The sequence below is a fragment of the Argiope bruennichi genome, chromosome 5, assembly GCF_947563725.1.
Source record: "Argiope bruennichi chromosome 5, qqArgBrue1.1, whole genome shotgun sequence".
NCBI classification, from domain to species: Eukaryota; Metazoa; Arthropoda; class Arachnida; order Araneae; family Araneidae; genus Argiope; species Argiope bruennichi.
Window position 1 is genome coordinate 120,746,902 of NC_079155.1, and position 23,775 is coordinate 120,770,676.

At 28.2% G+C, this 23,775-nt stretch overlaps 1 protein-coding gene across 2 annotated transcripts; it reads right to left on the minus strand.

Moving 5' to 3' along the window:
* Nucleotides 1–342: 342 nt before the first annotated feature.
* On the minus strand, nucleotides 343–23,430 carry LOC129968589 (F-box only protein 7-like). 2 transcript variants are annotated; one of them, XM_056082645.1, is made up of 9 exons: nucleotides 22,939–23,082; nucleotides 22,461–22,620; nucleotides 20,946–21,177; nucleotides 17,138–17,227; nucleotides 13,889–13,941; nucleotides 12,215–12,341; nucleotides 3,323–3,363; nucleotides 1,921–2,050; nucleotides 343–1,441 (listed from the first exon to the last, which is right to left on the minus strand). In XM_056082645.1, exons 2-9 carry the CDS (start codon nucleotides 22,614–22,616, stop codon nucleotides 1,332–1,334), a joined length of 939 nt encoding a protein of 312 aa, XP_055938620.1. In that variant the 5' UTR covers nucleotides 22,617–22,620; nucleotides 22,939–23,082; the 3' UTR covers nucleotides 343–1,331. The 2 variants fall into 2 exon arrangements, with proteins under 2 accessions (XP_055938620.1, XP_055938619.1); XM_056082644.1 differs by lacking the exon at nucleotides 22,939–23,082 and adding an exon at nucleotides 23,288–23,430 and having other exon boundaries at nucleotides 345–1,441.
* Between the last annotated feature and the right edge of the window lie 345 nt (nucleotides 23,431–23,775).

Below are 23,775 nucleotides of genomic sequence, written 5' to 3' on the forward strand. Positions count from 1 at the left end.
AAATTATTTACTAGTAGTAAATTTTTTGTGCATTAAGTTAATCTGGAAATAGTTGATTGATATCGGCTGTTCTAATTTCAAGATGATATCAACCAAAAAACTAAAAACGAAATGGTTAAAAACTGTGAGATAATTTAGAATGTTAATATAGTTCAATACATATATTTGTGATAAATGGTGAATCTCTACAAAAATCTGGAAATTCAACTCCAGAGAAAGTAAAATAATAGAAATAAATCCAAAACACATGAATATTTTGGATTTTTTTTATTCTATTTCAAAAGCTGCATAGAAAGGCACTATTATTATTTATAAATTTAACACAAATTTCAAAATATACAATTTTTTTTTATTTCATAACATAATAGATAATATAGATAAAAATTATTACCAAGCACGAAAAATTCTAATTGCATATATATTCAGAAAAGACATTTTGCTCTAAGTGTATTTAAATATGAAATAAAATTTTATTTCTCACATCAGCACACTAAATTTCTATGATCAATGTAAATCTATGACTTTTTATGGTATTATTTATAATTTTATTACTTTGAATTAAATGCTACTAAATTATACATCAGTATGAACTATGTTAATTTCTTATTATGTTATTGATTTTAATAGTTTCAGTAATATAACATTTCTAACATTATTAAACGAAATTTATAACTCAGCACAAGAAGCAATTCTGCACTTCTTAAATATAAATCAAACAGGTATATACATGACTTGGAAAAAAAATCTAGTTATAAAACAAACTCACTTTTCAATATCACTTACTGTTATATAATAAATCTTTTAAAGTATTATTTTTTACACTGTTCTTTTTACATATGTCAAATTATTTAATGCTTTCTTTGTGTGTTTAAGAAATAAAGATTCCTGGTGACTAAATCATGTTGTATTATAAGTGAAATTATACTAAGATACATGTAAACACAACTATATAAGCCGTCATTTTGCTTTTAAAACAAAACAACCATAGGAATAATTGATCAAGTATATATATATACATAACAAAATTCCCTGAGAAACAACAACATAAAAGAAAGAGTCTAAAGTCTTTTTTGATTGGAGGACCTTTTTAATTAAAAATGTAATATTTATCTTTTACTTTACACAATTAATCCAGCTCTGAAGCATCATCTCAATTTCATGATATTTACAATGAATAGCAGATCTTATATTTGCACAATAAAATATCATAATACAGTTTAAATGCAAGAATATAACTTTCAAACCACATAAAGACAAAAAAAAAAAGAAAAAAAGAATGAAAACTTTATATAGAATTTCAAACGGTCAACAAGTTTTCAGCCCAGCTGAAGTTACCAAAATCTTCCCAAAAATTCATAACCCCCTCCAGGAAATAACCAGTTGGAAGGACGTAAACGGGAACGTAAATGAGGAAAAGCTTGTTGAATAACTGGATCCACATCTGGAAAGGATATTTATATGCTTGAAATATAAAAGTCATTAGATAATAAACTAAAAAATTTTAATCAGTTTAATGTATTTAGATTTCTTTAAAAAGCATGACTTTTTATTTCTGATAATATTTCAAATTAATAATTTCAAAGCATTTGCTCTTTTTATTAATATCCTTTAAAGCACAAAGATCTCAATAAATAAGAAAATGCATTATAATCTAAATTATAGCTAACATCAATTTATAAATATCTTTCATGTTAAGCTATTTAAAAATAAAAAAGTTTTTATATTTTAATTAATCCATGATTATGATTTATGTCACTAACATTTCATCTTTTATTAAAATATTTCAAGGAATTGCTACTTAATAAAGTAAGAGAAATAAAAAATAAAAATTAAAATATCAGAAACAAATTCCAAAATTAACTTTATAAACTCAGCAATGGAGATAACTCTAAAATACAGATTGAATTAATAAATTATTACATTGGAACAATGAAGGATCATTGAAATTAGGAGCAGATGGATAAACTTGTGGATAATGGCATGGGTGGTACATTGGAAGTGGTCTCAACCTTGACCTGTGCTTTCTCCTCAAATATTCTGCTTTATATAGCTAGAAATATATGAAAAATGCATCTTTATTGCACAGTAAAACTATATAAAGATAATATTGTTACATATAAAGGAAATTTCAATAAATTAAACACTGTTGTGATTCAAATTCAAAATTGACAAAAACCTTAAATTTTGATAAATAGACTGTACTTTCTTTTTATATCTAAATATGCATTGAAGGAATTGTGTCAACACAAACTTATAATAATTAAGGACGTTTTATTTTATTGCAAGAAACCATATCTGATTAACAGAAGATAAAATAGTTTTAAAAGATATTGCAATACAATTTTAAAAATAAAGCATATTTTATACCTTGAAACTTATTTTTCATCTTTAAATTATTTTCATAAAGAAATTATATGTTGCTATTTTTATTTTGAATTTGTAAAAGGCATGGAAAATACTAAAAGTCAAATAAGCCAGTCATTGAAAATTTAAATGGATAGGAAAATCATATGCATAACTAGTTATATGAACAATTAAACTCATTAATTTTTAATGAAAATCTACATATTAACAGATAAGTAAAATTAAGAATACTAAGTTAATATCTGTGACATTATAAAACACTAAAGGTACAAGAACTACTGTGGTGGAAGCTTATAAGCCAATTAACAGCTACGCTACCCGAGCAATTGCTTTTGTATCGTCGTCGTGTTACTGGGCTGCGAACCACAAGGTCCCAGGTTCTATCCTCGCCCAACACAATCCGCCACATTGGTGACCTCGGACGATGAACTTTCAACCTTCGGACAGTTGTTGTGGCGCCATCTACCCACAGCAAACCAAATCGTCAGACTCAGTTGACGCAACAATTCAAAGTCGTCAGATTCACTTGATGCAGTAACACAAAAAGGCCGCAGCAACGCAAAGCCAACAGACTCACTTGACGCAGCATCAGCAATCACTCACCCACACACGCTCGCCATAAAGCTTGGCGCTACTCAAATGGGTAAAGGTGCATTAGACTCAACAGCTAATAAATAATGCATCACCACTCAACATCCATATCGTTCGACTCACTGGAGGGAGAGTCTGTGGTGAAAGCTTATAAGCCAACTAACAGGTACGCTATCCGAGCAATTGCTTTTGTATCGTGGTCATGTTACTGGGCTGCGAACCACAAGGTCCCAAATTCTATCCTCGCGCATCACAATCTGCTACAATACCTACCAATAACCGATCATTACAAATAGCTATATAAAAGTTTATAAAATGAAAATGTTGCAAAAGAAAAAGAAGAAATGAGAAGAGAGCTAAAACTTACTGCTTTCCAATCTCTATCCGTATTGGGGTCAAGAACTCCATCTGGAAATTAGGAAAAAAAAATTATTTTCACAGTAATTAATGCTGAAATAGTTAATAAAATTCGAAAACCTTGATAATAAAATGTATGAATATTCTTTGATCAAATATTTTCCCCCTTTTTTTTACCTATCTCTAACTATGACAGCACAGATTTAGAAACAAGCATTCATTTTCATGTCAACCCGGCTGTCAATGTCAGAAGAATATGACATCTGAATTCACAAGAAGTTATCATGAATACCAATTTTTAATGAGCTTTCCTTCAAGGCAACATAGAAAAGATATCGATAAATAATTTTATATGATTCAATAAGCATTTTTCGTTTCATGGCATCCAGCCTTAATTTCAGTTTACTTCAGTAGCAGAATTAGCTGCGGCGGATACAGACTAACATTTCGGTGAGAAGGGGAGAGGTACTCCACAGAAATACGGTCTTGTGTATGGAAATTTTCTGGAAGGAAAGCGTCCGGTGCTAAATTGGGCCGATATACGCCATATGAGTTGACTTTAAATGCGAAATTAGAACTGATATTTTCAAACTAGTTAATTAGTTTCGTAAAAAATACAAATGCAAATCGTTACTTAAAACTTCGTTACTGCCATTCGACAACATTAAATTTACCCCAAGTTTCGACCAAATAATATTCTAGAGTTTACACATACATAATATATAGAGAGTATATTATAACTATTTGATAATACATAACGTGCAGTACTCGTTCATACACATGCCGATTTCATTCAACTGTATAGTATAATAGTAATATAGTTCATTCGACTGTATAGTGCACAGATTTCATATCAGTGATTTTCCACGAGAATTCCCGATAGCGAATTGACTGCTCATCAACGAAAGTTTTAAAAAAATATATGTAAGGCCACAAAAAGATGTATTATAAAAAGAAATTTTATTTAATTATTTTACTTAATCGGTTTCTATCAATGTTTTTTCAAACAACCATATACTACAGCTTCATTAATTGTGGAAATGCGACCAATCTTACGGGAGTTTCCTTTCAAACTACAAAACAGTCTAAAGTTTGGGTGTATCCTGATCTCCTTGAGCCATCCTTCCTCCCCTCTTATATTCGCCTTTGGCCCTGACCAAGTTACCAGGGAGCACAAAATTAAAGGAGCAGTTCAATATATTTAAAAGAAAAGTAGACTTTTAATAAGCTATTATTTCTATGATTTTTAACAATTAACAGATTTTTTATGGCTTAGAGACGATTGCAATAAAATGAGAGGAAACTAAAAGCCTGCCTAATTGATTATTTTATGTGTTAAACAGAAAAGAAATGTATAAAAAAACTCATTAAATACTTCTTTTTTTCTTGCATGAAAAGTAAGGAGTAGAGATTTAAAATCTTTCCGATTTTGGAAAAAAGAAACAGTTTTGTTTTTCAATTCTGGTAAACAAATGAATATTAGACAACATTATAACTAGATACCGTATTAATTTGAAATCTTTCAATAAAAATATCATATATGCTTTAAGGGACGAGTTTATTATCATGTAAGAGAGAATTAAAACAAAACAATGGAAACTACGTTTCCTGAAATCGAATGCCAGAAGCATATTTTTTATTGACAACTGAGACATATTATGAATGAAAAGGTATTCACAATCAAACTAAATTCCTAGCTTTTCTTATTTGGAATGTCAATAGAAGAGAAGGGGGGGGGGGGATATGCGGTGACAGACTCAAAATTTATTTTCATTCATTGAAACCTCTATTAGACAGCAAGAAAAGTTATTCAAGTGTCAGCATTTTTCTGAACAGATGTTTTTGAATGAGAAAAACCCAAAATAACTTTCATTAAAAATAAATGAATCACCAAGCAAATTATAAAAATCAATGCTATGATTTAAGCTGGTATAAATAAATAGCCAATAATCAATCGCATTAACACATTTATCATTCATAAATTTATTTCTTTATTGTTAAACTATTTGAGCCAGCTACGACACATGATGATAATGCTCTGAAACACATCTCAAATCCCGTAATACTAAAATCCAAACAATGTCATTGAGAATAGCACTTGGCATCACCAGCTGGACCCCCAATATAATTTTATTAAAACTTTTAGGACAAGAAATTCTTACAGAAAAAATTAAACGCCTTGCAATTAAATTTTTCATCAAACAAATGGCTAATTTTTTGATGAACTAAATGTCCTATTGACTGAAAAGGACGAAGAAATGCCCAAAGCTACGTTTCAAAACCTTAATTGTTCTCCGAAGCATCTAATAAAAATACCATTTTTTTTCTCCATTCTAGCTCCGATCTTTGTGAAATCTCGAATTCATTCTCCAAAACAAAGAATTCCCAGTTTCTGTAATCGCTGCAAATTTTATTGAATGCACCCAGAACACATTTCCGAATCATTTCATCATAGCCACTTATGGTTCAAAATCATAACTCTTCACCTCAATTGCTGGTATTTCTTGTTTTCAGAAATTTATTTATCGCATTCATGCCATACGTTTTGGCCATCTGTCAAGCTCTGGATGAGCTTACAGTCCTAAATAAAGACACCCTAATTCTTTCGGATAGTTATTTTGTTTTGATTGCCCTTAAAAACATCAATTTCCATTCGCCTAAAATTAGTCAACGATTAGTCTCAAAAATTTACACAAGGAAAAATCTGAACCAAAAAATCTCTCTTCTATGGGTACCTGTTCACTCTGGCATCGCATGAAACGCAGGGTCCGACTTAGCCTAATTGGGGTCCGTGGCAAAAACTTATTTAGGGGCTCCCCTCTGTTTCACTACTTTAGTAATGAAGAACCGTGCATAGAACTTGTCTATGGTATTTTTCATTTAATTAATTCAAAATACTATTTAAACTTAAAACTAAAAGCACTCTTAGTCTTAACTCGAAGTACTACATTTAATCATTGAATTTAAAATGCAATCTGACAAAATTCAAAATGCAATCTGACAAAATTTTAAGGCAAGATTTATATTAGAATGCTTTCTATAACTATCTTGAGCATCTGTCTATAAGAAAAACTCCTAAATCTCATAAACTAAATATTAGTACATTTTTAAATGGAAAATATGCAAATTTCTCAACAGTTATTTTCATATGTAGGAGTATTTAATTATTTCTTGCATTTATTGCATACAAACAAAAAGTACTTTTGAAAACATATCGCATTTTGCGATATGTAAAAATACAGGCTTTTGATTGGCCAAATTTGTCCATCGTAAAATTTAGCTGAATTCCACCCTAGAAAGCTATGTTTTTACGAAATATAGATTTTTTTTGTGTGTGTGGGTTGATACGATAGAGTAATGATGAAGCTAACATAAAACTTACGGATTTCACTGATATTTTGTTTTCAAAAAGTTCATTAAAGAAGGAAACATAAAATAAACTTTCAATTCGATTTACCCCTCCCTCTTTTGTGGGGGTTTAGGTCAACTGCCCCGTATGCCCCTGCCTTAGTCAGCCTCTGGAAAAAGCAGACGTTCTTACAAAAGCAGTCAAGGAATATACGCCATTCATAGAGTGGATCTCCCCGGAGGATACGATCTCCATTCTGAGAAAGAACTCTACCTCAAGTAATTATCACAATAGCAAATATCTAGCTTTGATAGGAGATTTCCAAGACATCAGCACAATCACTAATTGAACTAGAAGTAGGATTCAAGGTAAACTTACTGCACGGGTGATTTGAAAAATGATCATTACTCCGTGTCTTTTTCACAGGTTCAATCTCCCAGACAGTCCCTTGTACAACAAATGTAACGAAGACAAAGACATTTCCCATATCTTGTTAAAATGCTCAAAATATACAGTCTATAGAGAAGCTCCCTGGAAAAAACTCAACATCGAACATTTCTTTTGTCTCAAGCTCTCGAAGCAAACATTATTCAAGCGCTCAAATATTTTGATATCCATTAACTGTAACCTTTTCGCTCCTATGGATAACAGCCTTTGTCGCTATATCCCTCATTTTTTATATTCAAGATACATGATGATGTAATATTGGAAAGACTTCCAGCACACTGTATTTGTGGACTCTCCCTGATCGAATTGGCCTGCTCAAAATTTTTGATATTCCACTTTCTTAATTCCATTAGCAAATTTACTGTAATCAACTTTTATACGTTTGTCTAATAGTTTTATTTCACTTTTCAACGGCTTTCGATAATTAATTGCTTTCATCATGAAATAATTTGAGAAACAAATTATTTCATGATTCAAATTTACTGTAATCAACTTTTATACGTTCGTCTAATACTTTTACTTCACTTTTCAACAGCTTTCGATAATTAACTGCTTTCATCGTGAAATAATTTGTTTCTCATTGTCATGTAACGTATTGACAGCTCTCTCTCTCTCTCTCTTTCCCAACAAACTCTCTCAATGACATTTATGTTTCATATTCGGAAACTTTCAGGTCCACTTAACCGAGACATCTGGCTTTAAATAATTTCGCTTGAGACACAATTAACACATTTCTGAAGAGTGTCACTTTTGTGGCAGCGGCCATGGGAAAACAAAAACACTTGCAAATGACACGTCCTGCACGACTGGATTGTTGATTATGTCATTTCGGCGCAGTCATCGACATTTGCTTCGGTGATAAAAAGAACTGATTAGATACGAAATAAAATTTGCACATTATTAATGCACAGACATCTGGTATTAACAATTTCCCTAGAGACACACCTCCAACGAGTGTCACTTCTACGACAGCGACTATGGATTGATAAACATAAACACTTGCAGACTATTTCTCCTGCATGACTGGATTGTTGATTTGCCACGGTGATAAAAAGGATTAATAAAATCCAAAATAAATTATTTCGATTAACTTCTTAAATCTATTTTCTTATATAAATTTAGTAAATATTCATAAAACATTCAGCACTAAAGAAGGAAGCGACTGGTACCGAAGGGCGTAAAAGATAGAAAGTAGAAGTAGCAAAAACTATTAAAAAAATTACAAAAATTTTTCATTGCTAAGGCAGTATCTAAATAATTCAGATAATAGATGCTCACATGAAGTTTGGTTTAACAAAATATAATTGTAATCAAAATCTGCAAAATTACTTCTACAGTACTAATGAAAGATGTAAAAGAAACATTGACCTTTACAGGCTCATTCACTTGCACTTATTATTTATTTCTCAGTATCAATATGCATAATTACATTTTTAATGTGATAAAGGATTTTGAAGATCAGAAGATTTTAAAAAAAAGAGAGTATAAATAAACAAAATAAATAAAAACAAGTAAATTACATCTCATGTTGTTCTACATAGTAAGCTTGAGTTTCAGCTCTGATAAGAAATCATTATGCTTTTCATTAAATATTACGAATGTGAATAATCATTTATTTTTGGGTAAGAGGAAGTAATATTCAATTGCAATCTCTGATCATTGACATGATTTTTAAGCTAATATAAAAGTCCAGTTTTTAATTCTGATATATTTATTAAACAATGTTTTAAATTCTTTTCATCAAGATAAATTTAGATTGAGCTTGGAACTGAAGTTTTAAGTCCATGTATTCACATTCTGCAAACTTGCTAATTGAACATATACTTCAAAAGATGTAGATATTTGTAAAGCTGTTAACAATTATCTTTTTGCCTCCACCCTGCTTTCCATAAAGGAAATTTTTGCAGTCATTATAATTCTAAATACAATAGAGTTTACAGATTAAATTGTATAATGGTCCTTAATTTTTTATTTGCACATCATTCTCCAGTATAAAATATATGTGTAAATTTTATATTTTATATCTGTAAAATTCATTTTTTTATCATTCTCAAGATTTTTTTCTTTAAACATAGGACATGAAATCAAAATTATAATGAAGTAGAACTTTGAAATGTGATTGAATAAAGAGGTTTACATAGCATTTTAGACATAATGAATTCAATGCTTTTAGTTTCAACTAAGTTGAATTACTTATCACTAGAAGATTTAGTACATTTTACAGAATTTAATTTTATAAATTTGTGAATATAATGATTTTGAAAGAAGGAAAAAATAAATTTTCAAAACTTAAAAATTTTGCATCATTTTTTTAATAAATTGCTGAAATTTGAATGCATAATTGATTTGTAATTTATAGATTAACAAGACATTTTTATTGAACTAGTAACTATGTTTCATAATCTTGTAATTTTTAATTTACATTTTTTTAAATATGCAGAGCTAGTGATGCATGTTGCATCCAGACTTAAAGTAACATAACCTTAAATAACCTAAATACTGTTAGTTTATTTATAATATGTATACTTTAATTACAAATCACAGGACTTACATAAATGAATTTTATACATTTCAAGCATAACATAACAATATTTGTTTAAACTTATTAAAGAAATTGCTATAGGAAATAACAATGGTGTATGGTGAGACGTCCAACAAACCAATAATGAGGGTTTATTCCACAGGAAAGACATGAAACACAGGCAGCAAAACATAACAAAAGCATACATTAAGATAGTGCTTGCAAAAATCAATAACACACAAACAGCAAATTGTTATTAAACAGTAGCAAAGATCAACAGTACTATCTAGATCAATTTGTGGACAATACTCCAAAGAGATAATTCACTTTTATTTGTATTTGCTCTTATAAAGTGTTCATGACTTATTTCCTAGAAGTAATCAGATTAATATTTATACTATTTACTAATAAACTAATATTTATTCAAAATTTTATGTGTTTTTCTTAATAATCTGGTAAGTTGTTTTTTGAATGTAATAGTTAAGCCAGAGAAACCAGATTAAAATTGGATCACAAATCCTAGTTAATGTATATCCTACTCTCCCCCAATTTTTCATCCTTCCTCATTAATGCCTATCTCAGTTCAGTACATTATACATGTATACCATTTTGAGCATTGAATGAGAAAGCTCTTAAATGTTAGTTCATGTTGTGATTGAGATAAATGTTTACAGAGGATGAGAATTCGTTGGATTGTTTCTGCTACAATTGTAGTAACTATGTGTAACAATCCGATAAAAAAGAAATATGATTTTGTTGAAAAAATGTGCTTATTTTGGTATGAAATTAGAGGATCAAAACAAATCTTGGGCTACACAAAATATGATCTATGTCCTTGGAAATTTTCATTAATAACTATAATCTATGTCCTTGGAAAGTTAAAGAAAGGTTTTATTTCTATCACTTTATACAAAATTATACCTTAAAAAACAATTTGTTAATTACACAAAGAGATGATTATTTCAAATACCTTCATAAGCAGTTATTAGGTTTATTTAAAATAAAGATGAGCAAAGTGGTATTTGAAGGTAAATTTTAAGCTAAAAATGGAAACAAAAGAGAACAGCCAGGAAGTATTACAGACTTAAAATAAAAGCCTTCTAGGAAAAATATAGAGATCCAAACAACACATTTTTTAAAGAAGAAATTTCAAAGATATGATGTAATATGAGCTCAAAAGTTAATTTTTTCCAATCACACCTGGATTATTTAATTTCAATGCAATCAATGAGGAATAAAGAGAAAAATTTCACCAAGACGTAGAGAAAATGGAAAGAGATAATAAGGAAATTAAAATATCAGTTTGAATGTCATATATTACTGGATATTGAAAATAAATTATCCCTGATAAATTTACCAGTAGAAAAGCTAGTAAGAAATTTTAAGAGGGAAAAAGAAAGCTGCCATAGGGAATTATAACTTTTTTTCATAAACTCATTTAACCTTTGAACCAAGACAGGACTAGAATATATATAAATATACATATATGATACGATAAAATAAAAATTTTGAGCTATTTCTCTGAAAATATGAAAAAATTCAGAGAATAAACCTTGTAACATTTAAAGAGGCAAAAAAAAAAAAAAAAAAAAAAAAAAAAAAAAAAAAACGTATTTATTTTTAGAATAAGCACTAGATAATACGAAAAAAAAAATAGTTATTAAAATTAGAGTAATTTCCAAAAAAGATTTTTTTTTCAATGTAATCAGCAAAATTATCTCTTCTAAAGTTAAAATCCAACATTTTTTTAATGAACCAATTTAAAATAACTGAATGATTTCAAATGATAAATTTTTTAATGAATCAAAAACAAAAATTTAAAAAAAAATACAGAAATCTAACATACAATTAAGAGTTTTATAACTAGAAACTCCAATTAAATATTTTCTTTCATGGAAAATAAGATGAAGTCACTTAAATATTTTCCTAATTAATAATAGTGAGAATAAAACCAGATTTAATTTTAAAAAATAGGACTTGTAACATGAGCACAGTGAAAAGAACAAAAACAAAAACTTTGGAAACAACAACAAAGTAAACATTTCTATTTATTACTTTCTAATATACGTAGTATAGAGAAAATATAGTAATAGTCACAAAAATTTAAACTCAAAATTTTGATGAATCTTCTCATTTTAAACTTTCCTGAGTTCAAAACACACATTTCTAGAAAACGTCCATTTTTCTGTCTGTGACAAAGGTAACTCAAAAACGCTTCGAGCTAAATGGTTGAAATTTGGTAAACAGTCTTTACACCAAATTTGCAGATTTCTATCAAATTTTGATAAAATCTGTTCAGAAGTCCATCTGTTCGAATGTAAGTTAACACAATAATTACAAAACAAAAAGAACTATATAGGTAAAACTTGATACACAGATTTAACATCTATTGCATAGACAACTGTCAAATTTTGAGCCAGATCCAACAACGGGTTGATTGTCTGTCAGTCTGTATTTTCGCAACATGTAAATGTGATAATTAAAAAAATGCAGTGACTTAAATATATGAATTCTCGTATGGGATTTTGTGACTACAAGTGGAATTTGATGTTAAATTTTTTAAATGTTAAAATTTTATAACTTACTTGAACCATAATCTCTAGTGTATAAAAATCTCCATAAATAGGGTGAATTTGCAAGATTATGAAACTCTTTGTTTACAGCAGACAATGCAACAACAGCTTCAACAGGCAAAAGTTTCATGATCAGATGCTATGACAAAATTCGGAGGAAAAAAAAAAGCAATTTAGAAAACACTATCAAAATTATTTCAGTTATCGATATGTACATTAATAACATTACATTACAGAATCTTTTCATAGTAGATTATAATATACTGGCACTGCAATGCAGTATATCATAGTATAGCTTATCCTTAGTATAGCATAGTATCCTTAGTATAGCATCATTCTGAATAATAAAAACTTAAATAACACTCATTTAAATCAAAAAGTATGTCTATTTTAATTAATAGAACTGTAATAGAAATAGTAACTGATTTCAACTAGGATATAACTAATTTATGAAAAATTTACATATCAGAATTTTAAAATAGCACCAAATAAATCTTTCTACTTATAGTTATGTAGTAGAATGTTGAAGCCACCAAAACCTAACAATAAAATTGGTGAAATTTACTACTTATAACCAATAACAATTAAGAAAATAACTTTCATTAAAAACATAATTTAAAGATTATCAATCGGCTGGACTAAATTCTTTGACATTTACTATCAATAAATGTTTTTATTCCACCTTTCTAAATGCATGCATATAATATTTTCTAAAAAATATTCATAATAGTAATAAGTGAAAAAAAGTACAATAAGTGAAAAAAAAGTGAGAATTACTTTTGAAACAAACAAATATATCTAAGAGACAGATTTTTAAAGAAATTAAATTGATAAATTTTTTTTGTTCATTATTTTTTTTAAAGTTATTTACTTTTGTTGCTCAACTTGTGTGTGTCTGTGCAAATTGCAAAAAAAAAAAAAAAAAAAAAAAAGTGATGGATCAAAATTTATAATTTTTGCTCATGATTTATGAAGGAATTTTTTTTTTTATTGAAATTGCAATTTTCTATTGAAAATTTGTCAATTGAAATTGAAAAAATTAATACATCATTGTTGATATTGCATAATTCAAAGGAAATACAAATCTAAATATCAATAGGCTATTGCCAGAAATTTTTAATTAATACTAAAAATCCATAATTTACAAACAAAATTTGATTGTAAATATAGATGATATTGTAATGTGTGTATAATATGTATTTAATATTATTATAATTACATTAATATGTACTTAATACTAAAAATCCATAATTTGCAAACAAAATTTGTTTCTTATCATGATGCCAGATTGTTTTGAGTTTAATCACAAAATAGGCTCCCCCCCCCCTTTTCTAAGCATATGAGAACAAAACTGTTCATGATGCATGAACATTATTTTTAATGAGATACCCCATGGTCATAAGATTTCTTCAAAACAAACTGTGGAATTTATGTGTAAGCAGCAATAAAGATAATGTCCAAAACTTATGTCAATGCTAATTAAATGAATAATTGCTTAGTTATATTTTCAGAGTTAATTTATCGAGACAAAATTATTCAGAATGATGTATTCTTATATTTATTATGTGCATAATAATAAAAAAAAAATGGAGTTAATTGTTTAAATTTAGTATTAAATTTTATTTGATAAGCATGAAAAAATTCAAAATGGAACAAGACATAAACAAAAAAACAAAACAAAAATACCTTCAGTTCAACAATTAATCCACTGAGCCCAAAAGATGGTTTATGGTTAGCACCTAAAAATAAATTAGAGAAATTACATGAAATATACATTTTTTTAAAGTATTAATCTCAAAAAGTCTCTTCATGTATTCTCAAGAAACAGAAGGATATTATTTCCATGAAAATGAAACACTTTCATATAAAAGAAACAAAAATTTAGAATAATAAAAAGATGCTAAAATTTTAATTTATTATAACATTCTTAAAGGAAGTGCAAAACATTTATTCATGTTCAGAATGAGAAAAGACAAGATGGCAATTTTATATGTATGTGAGTAGATGCATTAATAAAGCAAGCAGTTCCTAAACTAAAAACTTTCTATATTTCTTTACTTATTTATTATAATAGTTAAATATGATTTCTGCAAAAGTGTTAACTGTACTATTAGTCAAAACAGCAATAATATTTATTAATAGCATATCAATTTGAAATACATTTGGTAACACAGCTTTGGATGATTAAGAGTAGTATGGAAAGAATGCTGAATGTATTAGGAAATCATTCCTGTGTAGTTTCAAGGTGGGCAGGGAAACTTCTAAAATTTCTAATTTTTATATTTAAAAGGAACTATATACAAATGCTTCAAAATATATTGTTTTGTAGTTAGTGTATCTGTTGCTTTTATTAGTTCTAATTAATGCATTTGAAAAACATCTCTATCAGTTGGAAATATATCATGTGGTATAAAGTTTTCATTTTAAATACCTTTGAGGAAAAGCTTCATATAAAATTCTTCCTTTATATGATTCAAATATGCAAAATAAATAAAGGATATTAAATAGATTTAAATTGCAAACTTCTTTCATACTCACTTTGATTTTATATAGATTATTACTGGTTTATAATGATAAATAACAAATAACTAAAAATTGAGACACCTAAAATCCATAATCATATTTGAGCCAGATTATTATTAACAAAAGTGTAAACATTTTTTGCTGTTCTAATAAAAATATGCCAAGTTGCATTCTATAATATTCTTCATTTGAGTTAGGTCTTTAAAATATTATGAATATAAACAACATAATAAAACTATATTGGTTTCCAATAATTAAGCAACAAACTGAAAACTGATGACAATACAAAAGGTATGCTTGTAAATTGGATTAAACTAGGTAATACTATTTATTACACCATGCATAGCTTAAAAACTTAGAGACACAAGAAAATGCTATACAGAGTTTTATATTTTATAATGTTAGCAGAAACATGAAATGTTCTAAATTCAAATTTAAAAATTAAAATAACAAAATTTCTCAATAGTAATTATGATAATGCCAAACAACAATACAGTCTTGACAGCAATTTTCATATTGTTTAAGATTTTGTCTGTGAGTTGCATGGGAAGCAATGTCCATTTATTTCAGAAAATAGTTCTACATCCATGTAGGGTTTGAGAAAGGACTAGTGGTCAGCAAGAAATCTCTCAAGAGCATACTACACATGAAAAATGAAACAAAAGTCTGTAAAATTTACTGATTATTCCATTTGAATTATATTTTTTTTCAAGAAACTGGTACATGAAACAAACAATGCAAGAATAAGCATCATTCATTTGCACAAAAAAAGATATTGCCAATTACAATAACTGTAGAAGAACAAGAGGAACCAATATGTCATCTCTGTACTTTAAATTGAAACAGTTTCCTGACACACATACATTTCTGTACATACATGTAAAAAAAAAATCATCCAAAAAAATCAATACAAGAACACCACTTTCCACATAAGTGTCCCTTTCTTTTACGCTAATCAGAAAATATTGATATTTTCTTCTCTCCATATATAAAAATATTGAGAATAATTCTATAAAAAAAAAGTGCAATTTACAATTATAAGAGCAGACTCTGATTGATTCTCAGTCCAATTTACATGACTAGAGCCTGAGTCAAACTCTCCATCTGTGGAGGGTGGTAACAAAAAAGTGAAATACTATTTGCCTAGAGAAAAAACCTCCTTCAAACAGCCTTTAGTGCAATGTCTCTGTTGATATTATCCTTCCTGCAGTAGAAATATGCATAGATCTAAGTGAAATTGAGTTGCAGTACATGTAAGTATTGGTCATCTGAAAAAGCAGTAACCTTTGACTTTTGAGAAGCTGAATCAGTAGCTAAAAACCAGTTCAACTACTAATTTACTTTTGAGTGATCAGGGGTGTTTGTGGGACCCCAAAAAATCCCCGGAAACTTTTACGGACTTACTACCGACATTTTGGAGTTTCGAGAAGGGGGGGGGGAGAAATGAAAAATTACGATTATGAAGTATTGAATGACCTAATTATAAAAGTTCAATGAATTACTTTTTTTGCAAAATTAAGACCTTTGAACCCAGGTCACGTGATCGCACATCTGGTCGAACGAAGTCTCTCCCTTTTTTTTCTGCCGCGCCTACTTGCCGAAAAGAATCCAGAAGAGAATGTCCGAGAACCGGGGGAATGAGTCATAACTCGCAATAAGGAAAGAACAAAAAAGAAGTTTTTCCCCCTTTTCACGCATTATCACTGCCTTTGGAGAAAGAAAGGAAAAGTTTTCACCACACACACTGACCTTGCGTTTTCTGCTTTCAAAGCAAACAAAATTACCCAGATCAAAATAAATAATTCATTATTATTCCTACTTCCTTTTGAACGACGATCCCCGGAATTTCCGGGTATCGAAGTTCAAAATCCCCGGAATTCCGGGGTTTCCCCGGAGCACAAACACCCCTGAGTGATGAATATTTATCCATCTTGTATACCAAACTATTATTGATCAGCTTCTATGTGGTCTAGGCTCTATAAAAAAATTTTGCTGTCAAATGTAACATGAAAATCACTTCTACACTTTGGCTATAATGAAATATTTAACATGTTGCTTTTCTTTTAATAAGAGTATCCTGAAATAATTGTTTTAACGCTATATCATATTACATAAATAATTGTAATGCTATTATTTTGCTTATTGCTAGTTGATGCAACATGCTTTTATTTCTAATATTTGAATATAAACAAAAATTTGAACTAGTAATAGATTTATTGTAATTTTTTATTTTATTGCTTAATTTTTGGAAACTAGCACAGATTATTATTAAAAATATTATATAAATAATCCTTTTCTATTAACTAATTTTAAAAATAAAAACATAATGATGATATTTAATCAAAGTTTCTAAGAAGCAAATAATTAATAGAACAATTTAATTTTTTTCTAAAAATGATTTGATGTACTAACTTTCTTCAAGGATTGTCAGCAAAGAATAGCAAAATTCATCTTTAAACAATCTTGATAAATCTTCAGGTTTGCAAAATAGATTTTGATGATCTAAAATAAAACAAGAAAAACAATAAATTGCCTATGATAAAAAAAAATGAAAAAATATATTTAAACAATACTATATCATAAAGTGAGATTTATGAAATGATTAAAGAAATTGGTGTCATAAAAGAGTAAATTATTTTTAAAAAGATTTTTTTTTATTTGCATATTAGAAGCTCATTTTGCTTATCAGAAAGATTTGAAATATGATATAAACAAAATTTTGACTGTTTTATGCAAAACATATCACACTTACACTTTAAGAAAAGATATTTCAATAAATGCCTTGGGCAACACATTTTAAAATATTATTATTTAATAATTGAAACCTATAATCAAGCAAGTTAACAGTTTATTTATTAGACCTATATTTCATTTTTTATTAACTCTTTATAAAAAAGAAATAATTATTTGCTTTATTGCAAAAGGTGATTGAGATATAATAATGACTACCGACAAGCTTTACAACAAAGAATCAATTTATCTGAAAATTTCTATTGTACATCAAATATATAACTGGTACGACCGGAGTTTAACCCCCTGTTTTGTGCAATTTTCCAACTCACTGACATCGGTCTTGCACCGTGTTTTGCAAAATGTTCAAAAGCAAGGGAGCAATATCCAATCATAACGCATATTAAAGGTGAAAGATAATAGGTTTGCCAGTCTGGAGGTTGCCAGCTTTGGCGCGTTATCGTAACTTGGTGAAGAAGGGGGTTAAACTCCAGTTCAACCATATAACTTTCAATAAAGACTATTAATTTCATTTGTTAGATTTTATTATTGATTTAAAATTTCTCACAGTGGTCATCTCTACTTAACAATTTTCTCTCACAATTATCACTTTTATTTGGACTGGTATTTGCTGATCATAAGAAAAAAACATTAAGATAAATCACACAGACAAAAACTTGAACCCTTCCAAACGGAAACTTTTATGAATTCATTGGTCCATTTAACTTCAATGAATCCATTACTTTCATCTCCCAAACTTGCAGTCTTCTATTAAAGAGAAAGGAGTGAGAAGAAAAAGGGCCTAAAATTATATACATTTAACAGCAACAGTAAAAATCAAATTCCTTTAAAAAAAATGAATCAAGCACTTTAATGGAATGAAAGATTTAAGTTGACAATGTTACTAAATTACAGTAAAAAGCTATTTTCATTACAAGCTTAGTATAGCTAAAGTTTGATTTTTTAAAAACTGACTAGATCTAGAAGTCAGCATCAACATGATAACAGAATAATGGTAAATAAGCTAGTTGAATCCTTCAATTGTGAAATAACACACATAATCAAAATCATATGACTCATTTTATAATATTATCAATGATCTATAACTTATTACCAAGCAGTTATAAAAAAAAACCTACTAATATAAAAAAAAATGATACAAAAATCCTGCAAAAATTTGTACATATAAAAGGAATATCAAATGTCAAGTGAAAATATATAAAGTAATATATAATAATAAAATAAAAGTGTAAATGTGATAAAACCTTATTTAAAATGAAAAATTAATAATTTCAAAAATCTTGGAGTTAGACTGAGAACATATATATATATATATATATACAGTGGCTCAAAAAATTGAGAGTACACATTACTTTTACTTGATAAATCCGACTTTCAATATAAGTAACACATTACCGGGAAGTGTAAACATGTTTTTATTTTTACACATAACAAATGGTTTCATTTAGAGCAAAAATAAAGAAAAATTAATGAAAAATTTCTAAATTGAAAAGTTTTAGAAGCTTTTTAAATAAACATACGCAAAATTTTGCCTCAAAAAATTGAGAATACACCAAAGAAATTTTTGCAAGATCTCGCATAGAAACTAAGTGTCACTATTAAGTTGCATGTCTTTTGGCTCTTATAATGGCCTCTAAACGTCATGGTACCGATTCGACCCATTTTTGGTGGTATCTGAAGATATTTTGCCGCATTCTTCTTGCAACACTTGTTTTAAACGGGTTTTGTTTCTAATTTTGTGTTTTTGAACCACTTTTTGAATATGGCAGACGAATATTCAATGGCATTGATGTCGGAGTACTGTGGTGGTGATGTGTAACTGCTGTTTACAGTGAAAAAGACACCATATTTTGACGTTACGTACATTCTGTTTGGGTTGTTGTCTTGCTGGAAAATGGAATTTCCATCTGCACCCAAATTTTTAACTCTTTCCTTTAGATTGCTTTCCTTTAGACCATATGGTTCATCCAACTTGTTGCAGAAACTTTTCAAATCATAGGCAGAAGTGTAAGTGCTGAAACTGTGCTAAATGCTATTAGACAAGCTGGGTATAAAAGTCGCATTGTTAGAGAGAATCTGTTCATCAGCTTGCAAATTCAGAAAAAGCATTTCAAGTTTGTAAAAACTAATCAATTGCAGACCAATAACCTTTGGAAGAAAGTTATATTTATTAATGAAAGAAAACTCAACATTTTTGGTAGTCACAGTAATTGTTCTGTATGGAGAAAGCCTAATACTGCTTTGGATCCAAAAAAATTTACGTCCTACAGTTCAATATGATGGTGACTCCATCATAATTTGAGGTTGCATGCCCTCCTCTGGGGTAGGAAATGTAATTTTTATAGATGGCATTATAAACGATATGGTTTACTTGGAATATACTTCACAGCAATCTAAAGGAAAGTGCTAAAAATTTAAGTTTTAATGGAAATTTCATTTTCCAGTAGGACAGAAACCCCAAACAGAATGCACGCAACGTCAAAATATGGTGTCTTTTTCTTTGTAAACAGCAGTTACACACACCACCACAGTACTCCGATATCAATACCATTGAATATCTGTGGGCCACACTTGAAGCAGTGGTCGAAAAATACAAAATTAGGAAACAAAACCCATTTAAAACCAGTGGTGCAGGAAGAATGGTGTATCTTAAGTTACCCCCAAATTTGGTCGAATCGGTACGACGACGTTTAGAGGCCATTATAAAAGCCAAAAGACATGCAACCAAATACTAACACATTCTTTCTATGCGAGATATTACAAGAATTTCATTGGTGTATTCTCAATTTTTTGAGGCAAAATTCTGCGAATGTTTATTTAAAATGCTTCTAAAACTTTTCAATTTAGAAATTTTTAGTTGATTTTTCTTTATTTTTACTCTAAATTAAACCATTTTTCATGTGTAAAAATAAAAATATGTTTGCACTTCCTGGTAATGTGTTATTTATATTGAAAGTCGGATTTATCAAGTAAAAGTAAGGTGTAATCTCAATTGTTTGAGCCACTGTGTATATATATATATATATATATATTAAGTTAATTTAAAGTTTGGAAGGAAGGAAAAAAAAAACTTTAATTCTACTAGTACATTCCATATATTTTTTTTCTTTTCATTTTTGTATGGGCTTTCTATAACAAATGAGTTTAGAAACAGATATTTTATTTTTATTTATCTTATTTAATATTTTTCTTACTAAATCTTGTGTTTTCCACATTCTTTAATTATAAAATTACAAACAAGTTTGATTTTATATATTTGAGAAACTTTAATGATTCTTATAAGTAAAGACTCTAAAAAAAATGATTAATTTAATGATAAAAACAATACTGATTAAATATACATCAGAGTTATCCAATATTGATACATAAATAAATTTAACAAAGAAAAAAGAAAAAGCACTTTTTAATTTAAAAGATTTGTGAATACAGAGAATCTGACACAAATTTTAAAAAATACTCTAAAATTTACCCAATATATCTCCTTGCGAATTAATGTAATTTTTTGCTGGTAAAGTCACATGCACAGTATTCTCTGATTCTTTATTCTCAACTGTTCCTTGTGTAACCAAATTGCCATATAAAGGAATCCATGTCACCCAACAGAGCACATCTGGTACACTAAAGTGCAAGTACTGGATTTTAAAAATACCATTAGACCTCCAATTATTTGGCATGCAGCTATATACATCAGATTTCACATCCTAAAAGAATTAAATGTCCAATAAATAGAAGTAAATAAAAATTAAGAAAAGAAAATTCATAGGACAACGCATTACAGAGCTAAAGTTGATGAGTTATAGGCATGAAGAAATTTCCATACGATTCTTTTTTTATAAGTTCATATGAAATATCACCATATGCTTGTAAACATTCATTACTAGGTCAGAAATAATATTTGCTTAGAGAAGTTTGTAATGCATGAAGTATGAAATGCAAAATACATGAAATATGATGCATTAAAGCACAATGCATGAAGTATGAAATGCAACTTACAACAACAGTTTGAGTTTCAGAATTATTCTAGACAACTGAATTAACAAAAATATTAAAATCTGAGAAAATAAGAATAAAAAAAATATATTTATTAGATTCATATAATTTATTCCACAATCTCTGCACCTCCTGGTGATGACACCCTGAATATTTACCTGCTTTAATATTCTGGTAATTATCAGAATAGCTGATACCTATACATTTCTTCTATTAAGGTTTAGGTAAGATAATAATTACCTATTACCTAAGTTATACCATTGGCACTAGTTTAATATTTGTCAGGAAGATATATTCTATAGGTGCATTTCTGCATGAATCTTCCTATAAAGTCATGTTCTAGGGCATTATAATACCATAAGAAACTTAAGTGTTTGTGTAATCTATTTCAAGTGAATATTGTCTTTTAAAGGTAATGTGACATCACTTTCCAGTTTTTCATAAAACTAAGCAGATATTATAATTGGATTTTAAGCAATTTGTTTAATGTCTGATAGACAATGAAAGCATTTTTAATTTCATTGCAACAATGCAACCTACTGTTGAATATTATACAAAAACTATTTTCCGAAATTTCTCAAAATTCAAGGGAAAAGAATTGTCTGAAATTAAATTTGTATCATTATAAAAAAATTTTTTTTTTAAATTTTAAAAAAGCATAAAAAATTCTTTTCGGCACAGTTATATTTTCAGAAGTTCAAAAAAAAAAAACAAAAAAAAAAGCCAACACTTTAAATTATTTTAAAAGATTGCTCTAAGGTGCCCATTCCCAGCTGCCAAAATAAATCTGTGCTTGGTAGTCCTATGCCAAACAGTCTGTCCTCTAGAGTAATAGTTATATACAAGTCCTCATTTTTTTTTATTGTTAGAAATATTTTCAGGAGCTAAGGAACAATTACATGTTTTTATTTCTTGCTCATATTTAAGAAAATTAAGCAGTAAAATATCACACATATTAAATTTTATAACCAGAAATACTCTAAATATAACTTACTTTTGGTATGAATCCTACTTCTAGCAAACAGGCATGCAACAGAACAATGAGCCCCTCAGTTGCATTTTGAATTTCAGAAAAAGATAATAATTGTAAGAAATTTTTAGGAAAGATATCTTCTTTGTTAACTACTTCATTTTCCGTCATCTGACTCATTAAGCTATAAAGAAAAAGAATTCAGCCAGAGACAAAAATCAATGAAAGCAATCGAAATAAAAAAAAAAATCATATAATTTTCTATTTCAAATACCTAAAATTGTACTAAAAAAATTCTAAAACCAGTTAAAAGCTTATTTCTTTTTTTAAAATGATTTATCCTATGTAAGCATTCAAAATTATATATATTGTTTTATTTATAACTAAAGCAAAGAAAATAATTAAAAAAAAAACTTTTTTATATAATTTTAAATAACAATAAACATTCACAAGTGTGAAAATTTGATTTTTATTTTGTATATTCTTACAATTATCTTCTTACCTCCTAAAAGTATTATCGACTGTTGGAATTTAGTGATAAACTATTTTGGTTTACTTAAATGTGATCAGCTGATTTATTCATAAGCAAATAACTTGATAACATGATTTACCCAGATAAGAGAAATTTTGGAAAGAATCTATATACAAATATTAAGTACTCTAATAACTATAAATGCAAACTGAGTTAACGAACAGTTTGAAAATTTCTACTAAACACGAGCAACGATAATTTTGAAACGAGCAACTTTTAAATGCATGATATTGCATATTTGGGTTAAATTATATAACTGTGTATGGTAAGGGAAGGAATAAGTAAAAAGAAGGGGGGAAAAATGCATTTCTATGCTTACTTTTTTTGAAAAAGAAAACGTACGATGGCATTAAAACAAAAACATACATTTATTTTATTTGTTCAAATTTTGAAAATGCATTACGCATCCACTTTACGAAATCAAAACAAAGATAAAAATAGCGTCAATTCTCCATGACAACAGCAACATCTATGTTTTTATTTTGATTTTGCTACTGCATCGTGAAACAAATATTTCAAATGATCAAAAAATTTAAAAAGCGAATATTCCCAATGTTTTAGTTATAATTAGAAATAAAAATAAATAACACTCTTACAATAAATTTGTAGCTCAAAATATTATTGCTAATTATAAGGAAAATAAATAATTTGTACTCAGCTGATATATTTCTTAGAAAACCAGAGAAATTTGAAATTCAAGTTTACTTTGAATTCAATATTTTCTTTATATAACTTCACCATTATATAAAATTTATAATGTTTATACTAATTTAATTAATTTTGATAAAAATTAGTGCGTTAATTGTG

What these genes read in the sequence shown, in the direction of transcription:
- LOC129968589 (XM_056082645.1), bottom strand. Translation starts at nt 22,616, where the DNA reads ATGAGTCAGATGACGGAAAATGAAGTAGTTAACAAAGAAGATATCTTT. An exon ending in CACTAGAGATTATGGTTCAA is followed by an intron (nt 3,364 to 12,214) that starts GTAAGTTATAAA and finishes CCTAATTTCCAG; the next exon opens with ATGGAGTTCTTGACCCCAAT. An exon ending in CGGATAGAGATTGGAAAGCA is followed by an intron (nt 2,051 to 3,322) that starts GTAAGTTTTAGC and finishes ATATATTTCTAG; the next exon opens with CTATATAAAGCAGAATATTT.